Source organism: Ovis aries, chromosome 24 (assembly GCF_016772045.2).
Source record: "Ovis aries strain OAR_USU_Benz2616 breed Rambouillet chromosome 24, ARS-UI_Ramb_v3.0, whole genome shotgun sequence".
Taxonomy (NCBI): Eukaryota; Metazoa; Chordata; class Mammalia; order Artiodactyla; family Bovidae; genus Ovis; species Ovis aries.
Genome location: NC_056077.1, coordinates 41,407,233 through 41,432,054, shown reverse-complemented (window position 1 = coordinate 41,432,054; position 24,822 = coordinate 41,407,233). Strand labels below are relative to the sequence as shown.

The 24,822-nt window shown below is 60.6% G+C and overlaps 1 protein-coding gene across 12 annotated transcripts in view; it reads right to left on the bottom strand.

Annotated features, from left to right (window-relative positions):
- The window catches only part of MAD1L1 (mitotic arrest deficient 1 like 1), a 293,088-nt gene that overhangs the window by 218,277 nt on the left and 49,989 nt on the right, over positions 1-24,822 (bottom strand). For all 12 annotated transcript variants that reach the window (XR_006058001.1, XM_042240605.2, XM_060406090.1 and 9 more), the window contains one exon: positions 14,404-14,490. Coding sequence is in view for 9 of the 12 variants with exons in the window: in XM_042240605.2 (XP_042096539.1) it covers positions 14,404-14,490 (87 nt within the window). In the remaining 3 variants the exon portion in view is untranslated. Of the gene's footprint in view, positions 1-14,403; positions 14,491-24,822 lie in introns of those variants that run through there.

The window sequence follows — 24,822 nt, the reverse complement described above, 5'->3', positions numbered from 1 at the left end:
CTCAGAGGCCCAGGACACCCTCCTTGGCACCCCGAGTCCCAGGCGGAGACGGCTGGAGACCTAGGCAGCTCCGAGCCAGAGTCCTCTTCCAGCCTCACGCGGGAGGGGCAGGCGACCAGGCAACCAGAGCTGAGAGACCCGAGCCCCGCCCGGGGGACACCTGCAATGAAGACGGCACCCAGGAGAGGACCTTGTCCTTCCCGCCCCCTCCCTTGGGAGGCCGGGCCAGGGCCATGTCAGGAAGGCTCCACGGAGGCCGGACCCAGAGGCTTGAGAACGGAAGGGCAGGCGTGCATTCTGAGGCTGCCAAGGCATGGTCCCCCTCGTCCCTCCGGCTTTATGAGAGCAATATTAAAAACGGCTTATACATAATAGAATCTGTTACATTTACGGCGAGAAAATATGGAAAGACAATAAAATTAGCAAGCACAGAGGTGAGAGAACACTAAACAGCCTCGGCTCTCCAACAGGAACAGAGAAGGGACAGTCATAGATCTTACACTGAAGGCATCTGACCCGATTCGAAATTCGAAGTTCCATTTCTCCTCCCTGCTGAGCCCCGTTCCAGGGGGGCCTGCTTGGCACGGGCAGCCCCGCCAGGGTCCCCCAGCTCACGCTCACAAAGGGGGCCTGGCATACCCTGCTGGCACCGGTGGGACCCTGGGCTTTGGTCTGGGAGACGCCCCAGCAGCTCGGGTGTGTCCCTGCCCCACCCCTCGTCCCGGCCTCTCTGCCCCGTGACCCCAGCGCCCCGCCCTGGGTCCCAGCGGCTGCGGCACACCAGGCCAGAAGCCCAGCATGGTGTGGCAGCCGCACCCATCCCTGCGCCCTGGCCCAGCGGGTCTGCGTCCACAGACAGCAGCTGGCAGTCACCCGGGCCCAACACCCCCGCCGGCACAGACTGAGGAGCCTGGCCACACCCGACGCGCCACCTGGAACGGCTGCCACGGCGCGAGGGGGGGCCCACGCCCCCCGACTCAGCGGAGCCTCCCCTACGCCCCCAAGCCACCAGGACAAGCTGTCCGTGCTTGCCTCAAGACCCAGACCGCCAGGACAGCTCCTTCTCTAGGCCCATCTGTCTTGCTTTGCTGTAATTAAGCCGTTATTTTTAAAGCAGTTTTGGTTTGCAGCCTCCCACCCACTGTCCCCTAACACCCACTGCAGCGCATGGCGCCGGCTACGCAGTGAGCGGACTCACTACTATGTGTCCATTAGCGTTCAGCTGTCGGTCTGCATGTTCACCAGGTTCAGAGAAATACACGATGCTATGTAGCCCCATTCCTGGGTCATGCAGAGGAGTTTCACTGTGCCAAAAACTTCTCCAGCCCTCCACCCCCCGGGCCAGCCCCGGTAACCCCGCGCCCCTGCCGTCCCCCGACCGCCGGGCGCGTGGAGCCGGGCCCTGTGTGCGGCTGCACGTCGGCGTCTCCCACTTCACGACGTGCATCTACGGCCCCGCCGCGCCTCCTCACGGCCTAGCGCACTCCTTTCTGCCCTCTGGATGTGTCAGGCTACCCATCCACTTACTGAAGGACGTCTTGGCTGCGCCTGTGTTCTGGCATTTATCAAAGAAGCTGACAGAAACACCTGTGTGCAGGTTTCCATGTGGACCTAAGTTTTCACATCTCGGGTAAATACCAAGGACCCTGCGTCCTGGAGCGCAGGGGAGCACGCGCGCTTCTCTAAGAAACACCACGCGGCCTTCCAGAGCGACTGCACCACGCTCACTCCCGGCGGCGACGGGGCCCTGTCGCCCCGCACCCCCGGGAGCGCTGGGCGTTGCCCCTGGCGGCGACGGGGCCCTGTCACCCATGTGCCCAGCCCTGCCCATCCTAACAGGGCTGTGCTGGTATCTCGCTGTTGTTTTAATCTGTCTCTCCCTGATGACCCAGTGTGGGAACCTCTCATATGCTTATTTGCCTCTGTCTGTCTTCTTTGGTGAGGTGTCTGTTCAGATCTTTTGCTCATTTTTTAACTGGGTTGGCTTTTACTTTTGGATTTTAAGAGTTCCTTTTATATTCTGGACGCCAGTCCTCTAGCATTCACAGGTTTTGCAAATAGAGGAGACCCCTGGACAGCGCAGGTCTGAACTGCACAGCTCCACTCGCACGTGGGAATTCTCGGCAGTACAAGCCAGAGAAGTCCTCGGCCTGCGGCTGGCTGGGGCCTAGGACGCAGACTCGGAGTCACGCGGGCAGCTCCAGCGCTGCTCGAGGGCCCGCTGTGCCTTCCCCCCGCCTGCGGCTTGTCTCTTCATTCTCTGAACAGCATCCTTCACGGGGCTGAACTTCATGGTTTTAGCGAGGTCCTGCTCACCAACTTTTCCTTTCACAGACTGTGGCTCTGACGCTGCTTTTGGGAAGTCACTGCCCAGCTGAGAGTCAGCTACACCCACTCCCCCATCTTGCACAGCAGCCGCGGCTCTGCGTGTTACACTGAGGTCTGTAGTGCATTCTGAGCTGATCTGTGTGAGAGCGAGAGGTCTGCATCGGACCCACGTGCCTGCTGAGGCGGCGGACGCGCGGTGGCCCCAGCACCTTTGCTGAAATGACTGCCTCTGCTCTCTCACCAAAGCGCCGCCTCTCCCCAGGCGCTCCCGGGGCCTCACTCTGCCCCACAGCTGGCTGCCTGCTCCCCCCGCAGCACTGCACTGCCCCGGTTTCTGCGGTCTGGGGGGGTCTGGGAGGCCTGGGGGGTCTGGGGGGCCTAGGAGTTCTGGGGGGTCTGGGAGGCCTGCGAGGTCTGGGAGGCCTGGGAGGCCTGCGGGGTCTGGGAGGCCTGCGGGGTCTGGGAGGCCTGGGGGGTCTGGGAGGTCTGGGGGGTCTGCGGGGTCTGGGAGGTTTGGGGGGTCTGCGGGGGTCTGGGAGGCCTGCGAGGTCTGGGAGGCCTGGGAGGCCTGCGGGGTCTGGGGGGCCTGGGGGGTCTGGGAGGCCTGCGGGGTCTGGGAGGCCTGCGGGGTCTGGGGGGTCTGGGAGGCCTGGGGGGTCTGGGGGTCTAGGAGGCCTGCGGGGTCTGGAGGCCTGCGGGGTCTGCGGGGTCTGGGAGGGCAGGAAGGCTTGTCCTTCAACCTTGTTCTTCTCCTTCGATGCTGTACTGCCTGTTCCCGGGCTCTTGGTCTTCACACAAACTTTAGAGTCGGTCTGCCCATGTTTTGATCAGCACTGTATTCAGTACACACATCATGCTGAGAAGAGCTGACAAGATGACAAGATTGAGCCTTCCTGTCCATGAACATGGAGTGTCTCTGCTTCAGACCTTCGGCATCTCTCCTCAGACGTCTATGATTTTCCTCATTAGACCTTGCACAAGAAGTCTGTTTGGTTTTTACTTTAGAATCTGTCTGTTTTGGTGCTAATATAAGTGACATAATGTTCTAAGTTTCAAACTAAATGTTCATTGACTTAACTATATTAACCTATGGCCTGCAACCCTGCTACAATCGCTTATTAGTTCTAAGAGCCTTTTGCTCGAGTCTCTGGGATTCCTATATAAACAATCATATCATCTGCAAACAGTTTTATTTCATCCTTCCTCCCACTGTGCACATCTTATTTCCTATTTCTGGTCTTACTGCATTAGCTAGGATTTCCAGTATGAGGTTAAATTGGACATCCTTGACTTGTTCCTAAGTCTTGGCAAGAAAGCCTCTAGTTTCCTACTTGGATGAAAGATGGAAATGTCTGACAAGAAATCAGCCTCTCTGTCCACCACAGGATAAGTAAAACTCTGCCGCTTAGACAGCAGCCGCCACCACTGAGTGAGCCCAGCAACTGTCTGGGGAGGCCATGTCCTCTCTCGCTAAGGGCTACTCCTGGACCCCCAAGTCTTATGCCCTCCAGGCACATGGCGGCCCCCCCTGTGCTCCAAGGGCCCCAGTTCTTAACGTGACCAGGAATCAGGTGGGAAGCAACCTGGAGCAAGGCAGCCTCCCACACTGACCGTGGGGAACAAGAACAGCTGGAAGGGGGAGGTGGGAGGGGGTTCAGGATGGGGAACACGTGTGCATCTGTGGCGGATTCACGCTGGTGTATGGCAAAACCAGTGCGATACTGTAAAGCAAACAGAAAGAACAGCTGGAAGGAAACCAGCTCTGCTGCTGAGGACCTGAGACACACCCCTGCCACCCTGCCACCCCGCAAGACTGGCTATGCTCAGAGACAGCAACAACCCTTTCCGGCAAGCACCACAACTGGGGAAAGCTTCTCAGACACTTAATGGCTGGTGTCCTTGAATTTCAGGTGGAGGAATGTGATAAAATGCCCGCATCCTTAGAGAGCAGCCCCCTCCCCACGCTCCACCCCATCTCTGCCCCACGTCCCTCAGGCGAGACGGGGGGCCCCGCGGCCGCTGAGAGCCAGAGGACCAGCCTGCAGAGGTTTGCCGAGTGAGGCGGGCGAGTGCCCGGGACTGCCTGGCGCGCCGGAGAGCAGCTGTGCCGCACTGCACAGCGAGAACCAGCATGCGCTCTCCTGGGCTTGTTCTTCCAAACGAGCCAGCGCCAGCGGGGCGTCACGGCTGAGTAGGAAGTTCTACGGCTCAGGGCTCCCAGAGTTCACACAAAGTGTCAGGAGACGAGAGCAGCGTCAGAGAGACGCCGAGACCCCTCCTGCACGGAAGTCGAGGGGCACAGAAAACCCGAGCCTCAGGCCCGAGGGCCCCACCTTCGACCTCCGCAGACGGCCGGTCGAGGGGGCGACCATCTGCACGGGCCCCTGCCATGAGCGAGTCTCTGCTCGCCCCGGCTGGCCACCCCGAACCCCTTCCAGTGAGACACGGAAGCGGGAGCTCCAAAGCACCGAGAGTCAGGGGCCAACCGCAGGGTCTCTTCACCGTCTCCTCACCCAACGGGAGCAACACTCGAGGACTGCGCACTTGGGCTCATCCACGCGCTTGTGGGAACCCAGGCTCCAGCGCACCTGTGGAGGGGCCAGCAGAGGGCCCTGCCCGCCTCCCCAGGGGGGAGGCGGCCCCAGCGCCTCTTCAACCGCAGGGGCTTGCCAGGCGGCGTTTCTTACTTGAGGCTCTGAGCCAGGCCTGTCCTCTAACAGAACCGTCACAAAGTAGATTAGGGATCCCTGGGCCACCTGCCCGCTGGCTAAGCCTGGCTGTGGACCGTCACCTCACTTTTCTGCGGTCACAGCCCCGCTGCCCTCTGCCAGGGCTGCACACAGGACAGCTTTCCCTCCTCCGCGTCCCGGGCCTGCGGTCCAAGGGAGGTGTGCCCAGGGGTCCCCTCTGCCTTCAGCCAATGGGGCCAATGCCCCTTGGCCCACAGAGTCAGGTAACTGGCCTGGAAGTGCAGCCTGGCCCTCTGGCCAGGCCTGCCTCCGGTCTCTGGAGGCACCTGCCTCTGGCGACGGCCCACAGCCCTGAGTGTGCACCAGTGAGGGGCAAAGAACAGGCGCACGGGAAGAAGCTGTCATTCAAACAGTCCCGGAGGCTGGGTGGTGGCTCAGGACACGTCCTGTGAGCCCCAGCAGCCACAAGAAGTCCAGCTGGGGACACCCTAGTCCATGCCGCGTGAGGTCCCCACGTGGAGAGAGGCAACAACCGCAGCTGGGGAGCCGCGCCTCCGACACCCTGGTCTCCGGAGGCCAGGCGTCCACTTGGCCAGACTGACGGAAGCTGATGGCACCTCAGCTCACGCGTGGGCTCCCAGCAGAGCCCTCACCAAGTGACTGTCACTCGCTCTGTCTCTAAGAAAGCCAAGAGAACGGGCGATGCCGCGGGTTTCTAGTGCGGGGAGGCGGCCTTCAGGCCGCGAGCTCATGGCCACAAGCTCACAAAGATAAAACAGACCATAACCTGCGACTCTGACTTTGTTTCCACTTAGAAAGGCCTCTCTGAGATGATGCGATTTCAGGTGGAGGCCGGGAGCTCTGCGTCTGGGTCTAAACAAGCCTCAGTGTCCCCGGGCCCCGAGGACTGTCCAGGCTGCGGCTCTGGAGAGCCCTCCAGAGGCTCCTCTACACGCACCAAGCCACGCGGCTGCAGCCCCGAGGCACCTGGCCACTCCCAGGAGCCATGCCTGGCTGGAGGTCAGACCCCACCGGCCCCTTCAGGTGCCCTTCGAGGGCTCCCCATCCTGGTCAGGGCTTGGGGTCTCCAGCTGGCTCCCCGTCAGCCACACACAGGAAGCAAAGGCGCGCCCAACCTCACTAGTGGCCCAACGTGAAGAAACGGGAAGACTGTCCAGCCGGCCGCAGGCCAGCCCCTCACACGTCCTCAGTGACCAAAGAGGAGGGCAGGGTCGCTCCCCCCGCAGAGGCCCTGGCACAGCTGGCCCTCCCGGCCCCGCGCCACACCTGGGGGCAGCAGAACAGCCGAAGGCCACAGCCTCCCCAGGGCCGGGCACTCTCCCCACACCCAGCTGCCCCAAAGGCGCGGCCAGGCTGGAGCCAGGCGCAAGCACTTCTGACAGTGGGCAGGGGGCAGCGGCAGGGGAGGGTCCATCGCACACTCAGGAACAGCCCAGATCCGTCCACCAGAGCCCACCTGGGACACTGTGGGGAGAGGCCTGGCCACGTCCACACCAAACATCCTGACCCCAGAGAGAAGCCGGTGAGGCCGTCAGCGCTCAGGTGGGCCCCCGGGCGCAGCCTCCGCCTCCGCGCGACGGGGAGGCGCCTCCGGGCACGCGCTGCCCCCGCGGCGATCCTCCCACAGCCACCGTCACGGAACTCACCACTCAAACGGATGTCGGTTCGGGGATGAGCATTTTTTCCAGTGCATGAATAAAAGGGGGAGTTTCACATTTTATCCACTTCCACATCTCTTTAACAATAAAAACTTATTTAAAAGGCCCATGAATATGTAAATGGCGTTTAAATATGGAAATGCAAAGCCTGCAAGAAAATAGTCTGGGTGTGAAGTATTAGCGCCTCATCTTGCTGAGAAGACGACACAGACTGGCTGAGGCGAGGACGAGGGGCCCAGCCTCTGCTCGCGGGGGGCGGCGCGCAGCCTCATCCCAGGAGCACCTCCGCCAGCAGGTCCTGCCCCTCGGGCCACCCCCAGTGCCTCCCGGCCCCCTGCTCTGCCCTCTCCCATCCAAAGCCACGGACCAAACCGAGCGTCTCTGCTGGCGCAAGCTCAGGCTGCTCACTCTCCCCGGCAGTGTCCACTCTGCCCACCAGGTGGACAGCAGGGAGGGGCGTCCCAGTGAGAGCCACGTCCTCCATGCCACGCAGGGCCAGAGAGCCCATGAGGACAGGGTCACCCTTGGGACGTGAGCGCAGGGACCCCTCCAGGGTCAGAGGCAGGGCATCTGACTACCAGCCATGCTGAGCAGACTCGCCACAGGCCCACCCCAGGCCCAGAACCTTCAGGTCCATGCATGGAGCAGAGGGCCTGAGGGTTGGCCACAGTCCTCAGCCAGCGATGCCAGGGCCTCCGTGGGCCACAGCCCCCAGGGGGTAGCACCCCTGTGTGTGTCCACAGGAAGTGAGCGCCCCAAAAGCAAGAGGCTGACGACCCCTAACAGAACAGAGCCTCCCTCCCTCCAGGGAACTCACAGGGCTTTAGGGGACTTCTCGGAAGACGCTGATGGGAAAGCGGTGAGCAGGCCTCTCTCTGTGCGACAGGAACCTGGGGGGACGAGCTGTTGCTGCTCTAAGCGTGGTCCCTGGACCAGCAGCTTCGGCTCCACAGGCGCCTGCAGGGAACGCAGAGCACGGCCGCCCCCGCAGACCTGCCAAGCCTGAGCCTGCGGGAGCCCAGTGCACAGTCTCTGTTCTCACTGACCTGGAGAAGAGCTGGGCGCCCAGCGCTGACCCCACAGAGATCAGGCAGTGGAGGAGCTGCCACGGCCAGCGCCAGGGGGGCCTCAGGGATCGCGCTACCCAAGCGCCAACTGCAGCCAAGGGCTTCCACACACAGCCCCTGCCTCGCCCTCACACGAGCCTGGGCAAGACCACTGGCACTGCCAGTGGGGTCCCTTGCGGGCCTGGCACCACCAGGACCCTGGCTGGACTGGGTTCTCCCTCAGGGTGGTGGGGCTTGGTCTCAGGGACAGAAGCCAGGCGGCCACAGTCTAGAAAGTGACAGCGGCTCCTGAGGCTCGGAGCTAAGTCAGAACAGCCATCAGCACTGGAGGTCCACGCCCACCCTAAGGGGACGGCGCGGGGCCTCGCCTCCACGCCCCACCCCAAAGGCCATGCCCACACTGATGGGGAAGCAGCTGGAGGCCCGGAATCCACCGCTCAAGGAGAGGACACAGACACCGCTCCCAGGACGCATCTGCAGAGGGCCCTCACCCGAGGAGCCCCCAGGCCCCGCCCTCCCGCGCGTGCCTATCCTCTCTAATTGGCCGCAGAATTTATAGCCTGGAATAGTCCTCCCTCCGGGGAGGCCTCCGAGAGGAGGTTCTGAGGTGAGTCAGAGCAAGTGGCTCAGAGGGCTGCAGGCACCACCTCACGTCCAAACACGGCACTGCAGGTGGGCGCAGACCCTCAGGCTGCACCCCCACTGCACGGCAGCAGCGACTCTTCCTGCCCCGCATCCCAAGCAAGGAGGGAGGTCCGAGGAATGAGACGAGGGCGTGAGCAGCGCCCCAAGCGCGGAGGGCGGTCCGAGGAATAAGGGACGAGGGCGTGAGCAGCGCCCCAAGCAAGGAGGGAGGTCTGAGGAATAAGGGACGAGGGCGTGAGCAGCCGGCCAGGAGGGATCTGCTCGTCACCTCCTCGCTGCCAACTGGGCCAGGAAGCAGCTCTTGGGGCAGCTCTCCCCTCGTTAGACCCAGCCAGAATTGTGGAAAACAACAAAAACCCAGAAAACATCACCCGAGATGACGCAGAGCCGGGGCAGCTACCGGAGGACGGCTGCCCACACCTCCAAGCGCGCCCGGGCCCCGGGGCCCCACGAGCGACCAGCCGAGGGCACGTGGCCTGAGCGGGAGCCTCCTGCTCTCCTGCAGTCGAGCCCACGGCCAGCGCCTCACAGGGCCATGGAGCCCACACACGCAGGACCACCAGGAAGAACACGTGGAGGCCAGCTGTCAGACGCCTCAGCTTCCACACCTCCTGCCAAAGGCCATCAGGTCGCGCGGCAACCAGAGCTGAGCAGACAGGCAAGCGTCCGTTTCCATCACTGAGAACCCCGGGGCCACCGCTGCAGAGACGGTGATGGTCAGGACGAGCAGGAGAGCTGGCGGGGAGGGCCAGCGCGTCTTCCGGCAGCTCCCTCATGGGACAGGGGCACACCCCCCAACGGCCTGGGGCTCCCATGCCCTTCCTGCCCAGCCCTGCCCCCTCCAGTGGGGACAGAGGGTCAGGAGGCTGCCCCGAGGGCGCACAGAGCCATCCCGGCAGGAAGCTGAGGCGGGCTGTCCGGGGCCTGCAGCAGCACCACAGCGCCCCATCTCCGGTCGAGGGAGGTTGCCGGGTCGGGGCCGGTCCACGGGGCTGGGGAACCACGCACGACGGCGGAGCAGAGGGACAAGGCGGAGCCTGGCCCCTCGAAGGCACCCTGGCTGCCTGGCAGGATGGTACGGTCAGGGCCCAGCTGACCCATGCAGAGCCTGCCCTGGGCTCCTGCCAGCCTGACGTCCGGCCTGGTGCCCCAGGACAGGCAGAGCAGAGGCTCCCACGCCACAGGCCTCACTCTGCCTGCCTGGCACACCCCCATGCGCTCAGCCAGACCACTCATCCATTCCCTCACTCAACCAGAGGGCCCAGGGAGCACGCGGGGAGCGTGGTGAGGGCAGGCAGGCACAGTGCCGTCTCAGCCAGAGGCAGCAGGAACCGTGCAGGCAGGAGCCCGGCAGGGAGGGGGCGGGGGCAGGGGCGCATCCCCGGCCAGGGCGCCGGGGGGACGGAGCCGGCTCACGCCCGCCTGCCCCACAGACGCCCGTGTCCAGGGCGAGGAGGATCGCAGAGCGGCTCTCTGGCGTCTCCGGCCACCTGGTCAGCCGCAGGCTGTGGTGGCGTTGCATCCCCACCCACCTGGGAGGGGCGCCCCGGTCTAGGCGCTACCCTGGCTACAGCCCGCAGGCCAGCCGCCCTCTCCACGCTGCGCACACTTTAACAGACCTCAGCGTCCAAAGCTGCATTTCCGGCTCCCGCTGCCTTCACCTGCTGTTCTGCCAGGTTCTCCGGCGACATGAGACGCAAGACCACGTCCACAAGCTCTTACCAAAACCCCACCCTGTCTTTCTGTCTCACCTGCCACAGTGGGCCCACAGCAAACACGGCACCCCCATCTTTCAGGTGTGCCCACGTGTGCAAGCTCTTCCAGCCTCTGTCTGCCCCCTCCCCACCCCGCCCCCCCCCCCCACACACACACACACACACACACACACACACACACGCTATACCTGCTCAACACACACACACACACACACAAGATATACCTGCTCAACACACACACACACACACGCTATACCTGCTCACTCCTAATCTGCCTGCTGGGAAACTCACCACTGCCTGCCCTGCGCTACCCTGAAGCCACGCTTTCCCCAGGGCTCCGGGCGCTGCGTGCTAAGTTGCTTCAGTCGTGTGCGACTCTGCGATCCCATGGACTGTAGCCCGCCAGGCTCCTCTGTCCATGAGATTTCCCAGGTAAAACACTGGAGCAGGCCGCCACGCCCTTCTCCGGGGCATCTTCCTACCCAGGGGCTGCGCCTGCGTCTGCTGCGTCTCCTGCGTCGGTAAGTGGGGTCTTTACCACGAGCGCCACCTCGGAAGCCCCTGGCGCTGCCGGGCTCCTCAAACACTAACAGCTTGATGCCAAGGGCTCTTCTGAGACACGTATAGCCCAGAGCGGGAAAGACTGATCTTCAGGACAAACTGCAGTCATCAGAGCAGCCCAGAGCTGGAGCGTGCGTCGGGTGTGAACAGGCGGAGTGAACAGAGGGACCAGCGCCTCACAGAGCCGGACTCAGCAGGCGCGCACAGTGCGTGGCGGGCAGAGCCCCCAAGGCTGCTCAGCTTCCCCTCACCCGCTCCCACAGCAGGTCCCCTGGATCTGCACCAAGGGCCTGGCTGGACACATCACTCCTGCAGGCCCATGACGCACGGCTCCACTGCAGAGAGCAATGCATGGCAAAGGGTTTTCTGCAGCCACACCCAGCCCCTCTCCAGGTCCTGGCTCCAGCCTCAGATAATGACATGGAGCTCCAGGACAAACCTGCCTCCACGGCTTCCTAGCTGTCTGACACGGGGCTCAGCACTCTGCTGGGGGGCAGAGACAGCACCATCATGCAGGGCTCAGGGGAGACACCATGAGCCCACCACCCCTGCACAGAGAAAGCCTGCACCCTCAGCACGGCCCCATAGGGACCAGGACCAGCGCCGGGTAGCCACAGGTGAAAGGCAAGGCTCCTTGGGCTGCGATTAAACCCCAGTCCAAAGGCGGGCACCGACAGGCAGCTCTTACCGGCGACCAACAGCGCCTCTGGGGCTGTCTGTCCCAGGAGGACCACGGTGCGGGAAGCGGAGACCAGCCCACCGGGCCAGGGCACCCTGCTCACAGAAAGGCCCGCCAACAGCAGCTCCCCCCAAGGTCGCCCAGCAGGACGTCGGCTGGAACTCAAGGCCACGGAGGACTTCCCGGCGCCACCCGCAAACCACCTGTTTCCTGAGCGTGGCTGACGCCGAGGCTCCTCCCACCATCTCGCCTCGTCCTCAAAAGAGCCCACAGAGCCTCCAGCCAGAGCGCGCCTGTCTGGAGCTGGGCAGAGCCCAGCTTCCGCTTTCCTGCCAAGGCACCTCTCCTGGTCTAACCTGGATTCTGCCCAGCTGCCTTCAAAGACTCGAGGGAGTGACATCAGCCCCTCCCGCCTCGCAAGGTCTCCTGGCCTCCACAGGAACACACCGGGCGCAGCAGCGCTGTCATGCCCACAGCCCTCCGTTCTGCGTGGCCAGGGCCCCGAGGACACAGGACCCCAGCCTGGCACCTCCCTACAGGGGCCTGCACGTGACTCCACCACCAACAGATGGGGTCAGAACCTCACCTGCTCCCAGGGCCTGAGGCACTCAGGCGACCCCTGGCTCCTCCCATGCTTTTCTGTCGCTGGACGAGGGGGGCCTCCCTGGGAGGAAGGGGACAGTGCTCCGTGCCCGCACACAAGACACACTCCCGAGATGGGCGCACGGCCAAGACCGCCCGTCTGCGTGGCTGTCGACGGCATGAGGACAAGACCAAGGGCGCCCCGGCCGTGGCCAACGATCCAGCCCAGGCCCATGGCCCGAGGCGCCACACTTCCCCTCCCCTCCACGCCTGGGTTGGCCGCCCTGACGAAGAGGTGAAGCGCTTCCTCAGGAGGCTTGAGACGCCCTTGCTCCTAGGGCGGCTGCACTGGCTCCCAGAGGGAACCCAAGGGTCCTGAAAGGTGGACGAGGGGCCCCCAATCCCCCAGACCACCTCCCCGCTGTGGTGGACCGCTCCCTGTAATGCGAGTCCATTTCTAAACCCACCCCACAGAAGAGACGGGCCGACTGACTCACCATCTAGAACCACAGACCAGAGCTACACTCACAGCTCTGAGAGGCTGACCTTCCCGCTGCTGCTCAAGCAGGTAACTTTAGAAAGCACCTCACAGTTTGGCGGGAGAAAGATGCAGACAAGTTTCCTTTCCTCTAATAGCTCATTCTGTTTCAAACTCAAAGTAAAATGAAGAAGATCGCCTGGAAAAATGTTAAAGCTTTAATTTCAAATCACTTTTAATGCCCGTTTCATCTGACAGCAACTTTGAAAGCAAAAGGCAACCTTCATCACTTGAGGGTTTAAACTAAACTGACGTGATTATGTCCAACATAACCAGATGCTTCTAAAAGCAATGTTCAAAGTGACATCAGCCCCCCAAGTAAGAAGCCTTCCTCTGATAATTAATAAACTATTAACACGCAGTCTGCACCGGGGGTGAGGCTGCGGGGGCTGGCCACGGCCCACAGGTCAACCTCACAGACCCCTCCCACCAGCCCGTCAGAGCGAGGGTGAGCCTCCAAGGTCCCACTTGGTCACCATCCTTTCAGCCGCCCGCTGAGCCCTTCACTCACCGGAGGGGCTGACCTCAGGCAGCGGTCCACTTTCCAGTGACTCTAAGTGGGAACTGACTAGTTCCCGCTAGTTCCTCTAAGTGGGAACCCCATCCTCCGTGGGTACCTGGTCTGGGGCAGGGAGAGTGACTGGGGGGAGTCTGCCAGCAGTGGGGGTCCTAGGAGAGGTTTCCTTGTTCCAAAAGGGAAGAGGCCTCTCCTCCTGCCTCTGACTCAACACCCAGGATGTGGGTAGCCACCCTGCACATGAGAGAAGCCTGCCTGGGCCCCAGAGGAGGGAGGCGGACAGCAGTGGGCAGGCCCAGGCGTGGCTCAGGAGGAGCAGGCCGGCACATGGGCGTGCTCCCCTTTCCCGGCACAGAGCTCTGCAAAGCCCTGCAATTTCCTGAACAGTGAATGACATGAGTGTCCCTTCGGCCAGAGCCCTGGGCGGCGTGGGGCTGGGGAAGGGGAGTGGGTGGGGGGGGGCCAGAGGAACCAACGCCAGGAAGAGAGGTGGGAAGTTCCACCTGCCCCCCCACCCCCAGGGAGGGGAGTGGGCTGGAGACCCAGGAAGTCACCAACGGCCGAGACTTAACCAAGCAGGAAACTTGCAGAAACCCTGAAGGGGGGCCTCCGAGGTGGCGGACACGAGGCAGCAGTGGGAGGGCAGCCCTGCCCCCCGCCCCACGCAAGCCTGGGGCATCCCTTCCCGTCCAGCTGACCCGGCTGCACGCTTCACGGTAAACCCGTGACCCAAGACAGAGAGCTTTCCTGAGGCCTGGTCATCACGCCAGCGCCCGATCGGAGGCGGGGAGGAGCCTGCACTCCCGGTCAGATGGACGCGCAGGCACACCTTGCAGCACCGAGCCTCACCCATGGGGCCCGGCTGGCCACGGCAGAGCTGAACGGAACCCCGGGACACCAGGAGGCATCTGAGTAAGAGCAGGCGCAGGACACACCGCACCCCCAGGCGTGGAGGAGGCCCCGGTCCTGCAGGAGGCAGAGCTGCCTGCCCTGGACCCCCGGGCGCAGGATACACGAGTGGCCCGGCTATGCCGCTACGGGTGCCTTCCCTGAGGGCCCGAGTCTCCGCACACACAAGCGCCAGAGGCTTCAGCCTGGGTTCCAGGACCACTCAGAGCCCAGGCAGCCACAAGGACGCAAACGCTCCTGGCAGGGAACGCGGCCTTCCACCCAGACCCCAGAGCCCCAGGAGCCGCCCCAGGGCCCCCGGGCTGATGGGCCATAGCGTCCGGAAGACAGCATGCCTGCCACTGCCTCAGCGGGGCCTCGGGGCGGCAGGGCGGGACGAGGGAAACCGCACACCCACAGTGCCTGCCCCGCTCCACAAAGCCGGGGGTGCACTCACCCGCAAGCCCTCTCCAAAGCAAGTATGTTGTTAGACAAGCGCGGCCGCCAGGCCTACCTGTTGGTGATGGAGCTATTCCTGTCCTTCAGGGCCAGCTCACGCTGCTGCAGCTCCACAATGAACCTAGACAGGTCCTCTGGCGTCCTGGGGGGACAAGAACACACAGGGTCAGCGGGGTGTGCTTGCAGGGGACAGGGCTCTGACCCTAGGGGCTGGCCCAGTGCCAGGCAAGCCGCTGGCGGACCTTGGAGCCGGACAAGGGCCTGCGAGGCCTCCGGACAGCGGGTGTGGGCTCACAGCACAGCCAGCCGCCGGCCACGTGACACTGGGGACGTCATGCCTGCCAGCCCTCGCCTGTAAAACCCGAGTCGGTACGCTGCATCACTGCCATGCGGAGGGTGTGAAGCGAGGAGGAAGAGCGCCTGCCACGCTGGCTTCCTCCCTCCTCTCAGACGCCACGCATGCGGACGGCGGCAGGGGCAGAGCAGGCGCCATGGGCACGGAGCCTCCAGTGTCCAAACTCCTCCAGGGGGACGATCAGCCACTGCTCGCGGCAGCCCCGTTGCTCACTGGTTCCATTTCACAGACGGGGAAACGACGAAAAGACAGTGATGGCGGGCTCTAACGTCACCCCACTCTCCACAGCGCTGAGCCTCAACCTGAACCCACGCCTCCAGCTCAACATCTGGCTCAGGAGAGCAGGCACAAAACGTCTCTGACATTCAGACACCCAACAAGCACGTGAAAGAGGCTCGACACCACCAATTCTTAGAGAAACGCAAATCAAAACTGCACTTGGGCCCCACCTCACATCGGTAAGAAGGGCCATTATCAACAAGTCTACAAATAACAAAGCCTGGAGAGGGCGTGGAGAGGAGGGAGCCCTTCACTCTGCTGGTGGAAATGCAAACTCGTGCAGCCACCGTGGACAATGGTGGGAGGTTTCTCAAAAAATCTAAACTAGAGCTGCCATACGATTCTGAAATCCTGCTCCTGGGACTGGGGTTAGAGAAAACTCTTAATTTGAAAAGTTCCACACACCCCAGCGGGTCACTGCAGCATATTCACAACGGCCAGGAAATGGAGACAGTCTAACTGTCCATCAGCAGACGAACGGATAGAGACGTGGAGCACAGAGACACAAAGGAGCATCAGCCACGAACAAGCAGGGAAGGCTTCCCTCGCGGCTCAGAGGTAAAGAATCCGCCTGCAATGCAAGGACACAGGTTCGATCCCTGGGTGGGGAAGATTCCTGGGTTGAAATGGCACCGCACTCCAGCACTCTTGCCTGGAAAATCCCAAGGACGGAGGAGCCTGGTGGGCTGCAGTCCATGGGGTCGCTAAGAGTCGGACACGACTGAGCGACTTCACTTTCACTTTTCACTTTCATGCACTGGAGAAGGAAATGGCAACTCACTCCAGTGTTCTTGCCTGGAGAATCCCAGGGACAGGGGAGCCTGGTGGGCTGCCGTCTAGGGGGGTCGCACAGGGTTGGACACGACTGAAGTGTCTTAGCAGTAGCAGCAGCAGCAGCAGAGATTATTACGCTAACTGAAGCAAATCAGACACAGAAAGATGAATACTGTATGATGTCACTATATGTGGAATCTAGAAATAAGGATAAAGGATTCCCTGGTGGTCCAGTGATTTAAGAGTCTGCTTTGAAGCGCAAGGGACACCAGTCTGATCCCTGGTCCCAGAGGATCCCACCTGCCACGGAGCAACTGAGCTGGTGTGCCACAACTACTGAGCCAGCACTCGAAAGCCTGTGAGCTGCAAGACTGTAGCCCACGCGCCTAAGCCTGTGTTTCACAGCAAGAGAAACCACACCAATGAGACGCCCGCTACCACGACCAAGAGTGGGAAGCTCACTACCACACCCAGAGAGCACCCCCACTCACAGCAACCAGATAAAGCCTACACACAGCAACAAAGACCCAGTACAACCAAAAAATAAAAGTAAATAAAACCTTTAAAAATTAAATTAACAAATGATAGAAACGTACTTATTTACAAGAGAGAAACAGACCTGCAGACATACAAAAAAAACCTATGACGACCACAGGGCGGAGGGGAGAGAGGGGTGCGTCCGGGGCTAATGGACACGGGAAGGGAAGGGAAGGGAAGCAGCTCGGTCGTGTCCAGCTCTTTGCAACCCCATGGACTGCAGCCTGCCAGGATCCTCCATCCACGGAATTTTCCAGGCAAGAATACTGGAGTGGGTTGCCATTTCCTTCTCCAAGGAATCTTCCCAAGCCAGGGATCAAAGCCGGGTCTCCTGCCCTGCAGGCAGATGCTTTACCGTCTGAGCCACCAGGGAGGCCAATGGGTCCACAGTACTGTGACTAACACAGATCAGCAGCAGGACCTGCCGGACCGCAGAGGTGACTGTACTCGGCACCTTGTAACAACCTAGAACGGGAAAGAATCTGAAAAAGGACAGAAGCAGGTAACTGAACCCCCGGGCGGCACCCTGTCAGCACAGCCCTGAAACAGCAACACTAAATTAACTGCACATCAGTGTCAGAAAACGTGTGTGTGTTTTCGTGTCTTCAAAGAGGAAGGGAGACGAGAGACAGAGATGATGGAACGTGAAGTGGAGAGCAAAGACTCCTGACCCCTGCATGGAGCTAACATGGCGTTAAAAAAAGAAAGATGCTCAACATCACTAATTCTTAGAGAAACACAAATCAAAACTGGAATCAGGCGCCACACGGAGGTGAGCGCAGGCCTGGGGCTCAAGCCCAGGCTCCACAGGGGCGGCTGCTCAGCACGCACAGGCCCCTTCCCAGCCCGCAGAGCCAGCACGGCACCCGCCCAGAAGCACTCTCCAGCCTCCCCACTGCTGCTGAAGTGGCCCCTGCAGCCCCGCCTGCCCGGGGGCCACTCACAGAAACCTGCTGAGCTGCGCCTCACGTCCAGAGCCCACAGGCCCCGAGCCACCAGGCCTGGGGCGCCTCTCCGCCTCCCTCTGGACTTTCCGCTGCTGCCTGGACACGCCAACCCATCCGCTCCCCGAATATCCGTGACGGTTGACCCTGGGCCTGCAGAGCGCCCCCCTCAGCCTCCCCAGGCCTCTCTCATCCTCACAGGAGAGGTCTCAGGACAGCTGCCACTCCCTCCAAGCAGCCCCCAGGCCTCTGCTCACCTCATCACGGGGCTGCTCGGGACCACCTCCCCTGTGGCCAGCCAGGCCTCCTGGGTCTGCCAGCACTAGCGCGTGAGGCCTAAGGCCCCTGTGTGCTGGCAGTATGTCCTGAAAGCCCACCGCAGCCCCGGCATGGAGCAGAGCCCACGGCCGCCCCTACATGGGCCTTTGTGCTCAACACCCCCAGGCAGGGGAGGCCAGGCACTCTCCCTTTCCCACCGCCTCATGCAGACCCTCCCCGGCCGCCAGAAAAACGCCCTTTCCTGCACATCTTGTGAGGACACGGCCTTGATGCGTGAGGAACCAAGAGGCATGATGCCGAGATTGCTACCCTTACTCTGCCCTAAATGCAAGCCAGCTCTGTGGATGAGAAAACACTGAAGAAATGCTCACCAGCAGGAGACATGAGAAAAGCTGAAATCGAAGAGGGGAGGGTTGAGCCAGCCTTGAATGCCAGATCCCCATTCTGCTCAGAGCTTCCTCACGTCTTCTGACCTTGGGTAGTAAGTAAGCAAGCAAGCAATACAAGCAAACCCTTTTAAGCCAAGAGATTTCTTTCTTAACATTTTAAAGAGGTTAAAGTTGTCTTCTATTTTCCTATGTTAGTCAAAGAAGGATGCAAACTCTCATTAAATCAACGGAAAACCTGTTCAACACCAACAACTGCGTGTGCCTGCCTTTATGAGGCCACCAGGCCCTCTGGGCCCAAGGAGAAGCGTCTGTCAGACAGACGGCCACACACCCTCTGGGGGCCTCATGAGCTGAGCGGGCGGTATTCTCTCAGTGCAGGCAAGCTGTCTGCAACGTCCTCCAGGCAGAAATCTTCCGGGAAGCTGGGGAGCAACCAAACGAGCCCCACAAAGCCAGGAACTAGAGGGACACAGAAAGCTGGCTCTCAACCAAGGCTCGCCATTCTCCTCTGAAGCAAAGATACTTTGAAATGCAACCACTTAACACTGAGGGGAAATTGGGAACGGTCAAATGAGGAGGAAGATGAACCTGGTGCTCTCCCTCAGAAATGCTCTCCTCCCGCTGACGGTTCGGGCACCGGCACCTTCCTGGACGCCCGCGGCCTGGGGCCACCCACACACGGCCACGCCCGTCGGGCAGCTGAGGCCCACACCCTCCAGCTGAGCCTCATGGCAGCCATCAGACACCAAATTCGCTGGAACATTTGAGCAGCTACTTCAACAAACCATCGAGGAGACTGGATCCATATCTGGATAAACTGAGCAGGCAGCTGGCTTTCTTCTACCCCCCCCATACCACTCCTTCCCCTCGACCAGCCACGCAAACAAGAGCCCCCCCCCAGCAAGTCCCCAGAGTGGGTGCGGCTCATCCGAGAAGGCAGGGCTGCCCCCACTGAGAGCGTGCTGCGGGGAGGCTGTGCAGCGGCCAGGCTCTCGCACGGCCCAAGGCCAGGGCAGACTCCGCAGGCAGCCTCCGGCCACGCCCCAGCCCCAGGCGCAGTGCCATCGTCCAGAGCCAGTGGCCAGCCCCATCAGGTGAGCCCGCACATCACTCACAAAGCATCTTCAGGCTGTTCCAGAGAGCCCTCAGCCATCACAGCCCCGCGCCACAGGGACATCCCGTGACGGCATCTTGTGAGGGCCTGGGCCAGTGCACGCGCTCTGGCCCCGCCCCTGTTCACCAAGTCAGGCGTCGGGGGGCCAAGGAGCTGTGTGCCCACCCCAAGGCCCAGGCCTCTGCCCCTGAGCCCTGACCCGGGCGGAGGGCAAGCAGACACAGTGTGTCACGATCGCCAGCGCCTCCCACCCCGTGCTGGCTCTCCAAGCTCTGCAGGGCCGAGTGCGGAGCAGAGAGGAGGAACAGCATCCTCTGAGTGGGCCACACGGCAAGGGGGAGGGGCAGGGCCGGAGGCGGCGACACCGATTTCTGGGCCTCGGGGAGGGGCGTTGGTTTGTTCAGACCCTAGTGAGCACCCGGCCCGCAGGCAGGGCCTCAGCCAGCACTGCAAGCGGGAGGCAGGCCAAGACCCCGTGCTCCCCAAGGGCGCCTGCCCCTCCTTGGGGGCCCGAGCCAGCAGGCCGCAGGCCGCAGGCCGCAGAGAAAGGGCTTGAGGGCAGAGTGTCCACCTCAGACACATCCAAACCAAGGAAAGGCACCGATGTGCACACGTGTTCACAGAGCACAACGAGCCAGGCCACGGCCAAGAGGGGCGGTTGGAATCAAAGGGAGCTTAAACTTCATGTGCCTTATTTGAATTTCTTTTGATGAGCATGTATATATCATATGCATAAGTACAAATAAAAACTACAGAAAAAGCCCCACACTCGCTGCCCACGCGGCAGTGCCACTGGCAACAGCCAGCCGGACAAGCAGAGGTGCTCACGAGAGACGGGGCTCCTCCGGGGAGGCTTGGCACAGCAGGAGCCAGGGCGCCTGGGGACACAGGAGAGGGGCCCACCTGGGGACGCTGCCACCATCTGCCCATCAGGAGAGCCAAGTGCGGCCGGAGGGAGGTTCCTGAAGGGCCACTGAATCAAGAAGGATTATTAAACCACTGCAGCCTTCACCACACATCAAATCAGAGGCCAGAGGCCAAAGTGCCCCCAGCTGGCACGAGGAGTATTGATTTTCCAGAGCCTCCTAACCTAGAGTACTTGAAGCTGCCCCCCGAGGGTGCCCTGGGGATTGGCTATGTGCCTGTAACCAGCAGGAGTCAGGCCAAGTGCCATCGCAGCCCGAAAAAGCACAGGCGTACTCAGCAGGAAGAGCCAGCCACCCCCAAACTCCCGCTTCAAAAGCTGGACAGTGGAGGCCTTCAAAGGGCCCTGGGATCAGCCGACTCAGACGACAGGAGAGCGGCAGTCCGAACTGCAGCCCGGGCTGTGGCATCTGCTGCTTAGACTCTGGGTTCAGTGGCAGAGCCTTTTAACTCTAACTGGTGGGCTTTGAAGGGGGAAAGTCTCTGTTCCATCTGCAGCTGAGTTTTGGCTCGAGCTCAGCTGCGAGCAGAACAGGAGCCGGGGGAGTGGGGCCCAGCAGTTCATCCTCGAGGCAGAGGCACTCCAGCTCCAGCAGAGCTATTCTGAGGCTCCTGACAGCAGATGCCAGGACTCTCGCCGAAGCTCACAGTGCTGTCTCAGTGGGTCTGAAAGACACGAGATCCAGAGGACTCCCATTTCTAAAATGAATCAAACAGCAACAACCGGAAAACTAATTAACAAGCAAGAAACCTCAAGCTCTCCTCCAAGGTGTTACTTTCCAGAAGAGAAGCCCGCAGGACACAGAGCCACAGAGCAGAGAGCGGGTCAGGGGCCCTGTCAGAGAGGGCCTGCCCAGGCGGGGTGGACGCCCCCCAGGCGGGCTTCTGCGGAAAACAGGCGCAAGCGGGACAGGACGCATCACGGAGAGACGCTTGGTGCGGAAGCCCAAACGGAGCAAGGCGTCACGGCTGCAAAGCCGCGGGACGTCCTGGGGAGCCAGGGCGTTTTGATAATCTGACCCAGTCGTGTAGGGAGGGAGGAGGCAATGGCAACCCGCTCCAGTGTTCTTGCCTGGAGAATCCCATGGACAGAGGAGCCTGGTGGGCTGCTGCCCATGGGGTTGCACAGAGTCGGACAGGACTGAAGCGACTTGGCGGCAGCAGCAGCACGTAGGGAGGCTGGGGAGGATTCACATCACCGAAGACAGGCGAAGCCTGGCGCACAGCCAGGCCGGGAGAAGCGGCACTCGGCCCTGAGGCCACGCGGGGTGCTGGCTACTCCAGAGAAGGAAGCCGGTGACCACTGGCCATTCTGAGGCCACAGGAACCAACCTTTAGGGGAAGAAGGCCACCGGTCTCTCAGCACCAAGCCCGGGGCCGGGCCCCGCCATCCCGGCCACGTGGCGGGCGGCGGCCATCGGACCCCTTCTCGGGCTGCTGTGGCCCCAGTGGATGGAGAGCAAGCCGCGCTCTCCCTGAGAGGTGGCCCAGAGACGCGGGCTCAGGCAAGTCAGGCAAGCCGCTCTCCCCGAGAGGTGGCCCAGAGACGCGGGCTCAGGCAAGTCAGGCAAGCCGCGCTCTCCCCGAGAGGTGGCCCAGAGACACGGGCTCAGGCACACACCCCAAGGGCACCCGTCTGAAGGCCCGCGTGGGGCACCCAGCGCAGGGGCCCTCATCAGGCCGCAGCCCACCCCCGCGACCAACGGCGGTTTCCACACGAGACCAGGCTCTCTGCCCAGCAGCCGCCCTGCCTGCCTGCGGGGACGAGAGGCCCGGGCTGCTCCAGGTCACCGCACATCTACAGGCCTTCCCAACTCCAGGTCACCACGCTGGAGACCACGCTGGTCCTGTCTCCCCAGTCACAGGGAGGCCTGCAAGAGCAACCACTGTACTTGCAGCCCCCGAAGCCCACGTTCCGTGGGCCCTCGCCCGAGCTGCTCTCTCAGCCCCAGGCCTCGTCCACTGACGGCACTCCCACACTCCTGCCGACAGCCCTCAACCTCGGGCCTTCAATAAACGTGAGCTGAAGGAATGAAAAAGGCAGTCCGCCTTTGCAGAACAATAACCATCCAACTCAGCTCTACCAGAGCCTGAACTCAGCGCACTGGGTCAGTTCAGTGCTACTAGTTAGATAAATTACAGTCCCTCTATAAAGTAGATTAAAAAGGTCTAATACATACCAACCAAATATAACACCTATTTGGAAAGTAACTTTTCTAAAACTTAGCATTACAAACTTATACTTTAGAATCAAACATTATACAAAATTTTTCAAAAGAGAAAATAATTATTTCGTGATGAATTAAGGCATTAGAAACTTATAACCACTTATAATGAAATTACCATATATCATTTCTAAATGATGTTTAGCTAAGTATAACAATAAGAATAATTTACATTGTAAGTCTGGCAAAAATATATTAATAAAAAACTTCCCATCCGAAGTAATCAAGCCTGGCCACTGTTCCCAAAAGTTGGCAAAATCAGGTAATCAATATCCGTATCTCAAACATTTTAATTTAAAATATTACATGTACAAAATCATTCTCCAAGCTGCAAACTTTTTCTTCAAATATGGGTCCACTAAACTGAAGTCTCATGTTATATTTTTTTATAAACCACAAATCATAATTCATGATTTTAGCCATCTTCCTAAATCTTATAGCTTTTCTCCTAGCTTTCTACAGTCGATTCACTTTACTCAACACCGTCTTCTTAGCAATCTTCCTTTGAGACTTTCCGAAACATTCAACTCTGCTTTCACAAAAACACTGCTCTTCACACATTTTCCACCAGACTCTTACAGTGTTTAATTAAACTGTGTGATTACAATAACATGGGGAACTGGCAGAGAAGCAGGCTCATCTCGGAGAGCCCAGCACCACTCAGGGGCCCGCGGCCCCTGGGCATCCTGCCAGGACGAACACGAACACGAACACGGGGCTGGCTCTGGAGGTGGGAGAGGGATGGGGTGGGGCTCTTAACCTGAGGGGCATCCGGAGGAGGCTGCATCTACTCTTTGAAGACATTTCTGTCTGTGGATAGTGCCCTTTAAAATGTCTTTAAAATAAAAATTAGCCTACGTCCCAAGCATCTGCTGTGCTGCAGAAGTCTATCAGGACATTTCAGAGAAAGATGAGGGGTGCTGGCCAGTTTCAGGAGAGGCACTTAGGTGCAGCGCCCTTCCAAGAGCTGCTACCCTACTTTCTGAAAGAATCAGACACAGCATAGACGGGAGACCAAGTGCAAAACGCAGATTCCACAAACCACCAAAACCCAGAGAGGCCACAGCAAGCAGCTAAATGCCTCAGATCCCAGCTCCATCCACTCCTAGCTATGTGACCTCTGACAGTCACTCACCTCTCCAAACCTCAGGACCCGCTTCAGGAAGATGACTGCAATGATCGTATCCGCCACGTGCGGCTGTCCTGAGAATGCTGCACGTGAAGGGCTTCACGAGGAAGAGCATCGTGCTACGACGAATTACCAGCATACAGAGCACAGAGGCAAAACGGTGTCCGTGTCCAATCAGAAAGCGAAGTGGCAGCTACTGGTGACCAGCGTGAATCCACTGAGAGTAAGATTCACATGAACTAACATTTCCACCTCTGCTTCGGTTATTGTAGCACAGACCGACGTAGAAACACGTGACATGTCGCGAGACCATCTAGCTATTCCCGGCCTCACTCCAGAGCAGACATGAGGAGGCTCTGACTGTCTCCAGGCACAGCTCCAAAAGCGCCGATTAACAAGGAGAGCCCAGAGTGCAGAGGGCAGGGGCCCTGCTCTAGAGGCCCTGTCCACGTCCACTTCTGCTCCTCCCTGGACACAAAGCAGGGATGACCTGTGGTCCCTGCAGGGGCCTCAGCAGACACCTGGGAAGCCGGCTGGACCCCTTCAGGGCTCTCGTCTCTGCTGGTGGCGAAGCCCTCCAGGACAAGGCCCAACCCCCGGACCCCCCCCAAAACTTCACCAACCATCCGGAACAGACAATACCCACCAATCTCCAGGTAATACAAAATGAAGCCAGCACCTGCTCAATGACCATCAGAGTCCATAAAACCGCTCGGGGATGGGCGAGGAGGGGCCGGAGAAGGGGGAGTACTGAGAGCCTGGCTGTGCACCCCACCCCGAGGACAGAGAGGACGGGGCCCCTGCAGCCAGCCGGGACCCGCAGACACAGGGCTACGGCTCACGCGGCTGGCACGCGTGGCGAAGGCGAGCCCGTGGCCGCCTCGGGGTCTATCGGCGGCCGGCTGCTCTGTGGCCAAGCAGGTCCTGGAGCTGGCCCCCCGGGCAGCACGCGCACGTCCGGTTTCACCCGGCCATCCACCGGCAGCAACTCGGCCGAACTGCTTCAGGGAAGTGAGCTACACGGCTCCCCAGACGCATGTAAATAAAATGAAGAGACTTCAGCTTTACAGTTGCTGCCTTCGAATCCTCCCTCCTGACTCAGGCAGGATTAAAAGGACTTCAAAGCAGCCTGGGCTCCAATTAAGCCCGTGTGACCACCCCAGGGACGCTGGAACATTCCTCTGATTAACAAGAGGCGCTCTTTGAACTGTCTGAGCTAAAAAAAGAGCTTAGAACCTTTCAAACAAATGCCATAATTTTCTCTCCCTGTTCCCTCACTCTCTGGAAAAGTTGATCTTTTGGATGCTTTAAACATTAAAAAAGAAAGCTGGATAATAGCCCCAAACACACCTTGAGCCATGAGCTCAGAACAGGGCCGCGGGCAGCAAGCTCAGGGTGCCGTGGCAGGCCAGCCTGGGTCAGCACAGGCACGTCCACACCAAGCTGGGAGAGAGGTCACAGGACTAGCCGGTGGGGGCCGAGCCAGGGGCCTGCCAGCAGGGCCCCAGGTCCACCATCGTGGCCC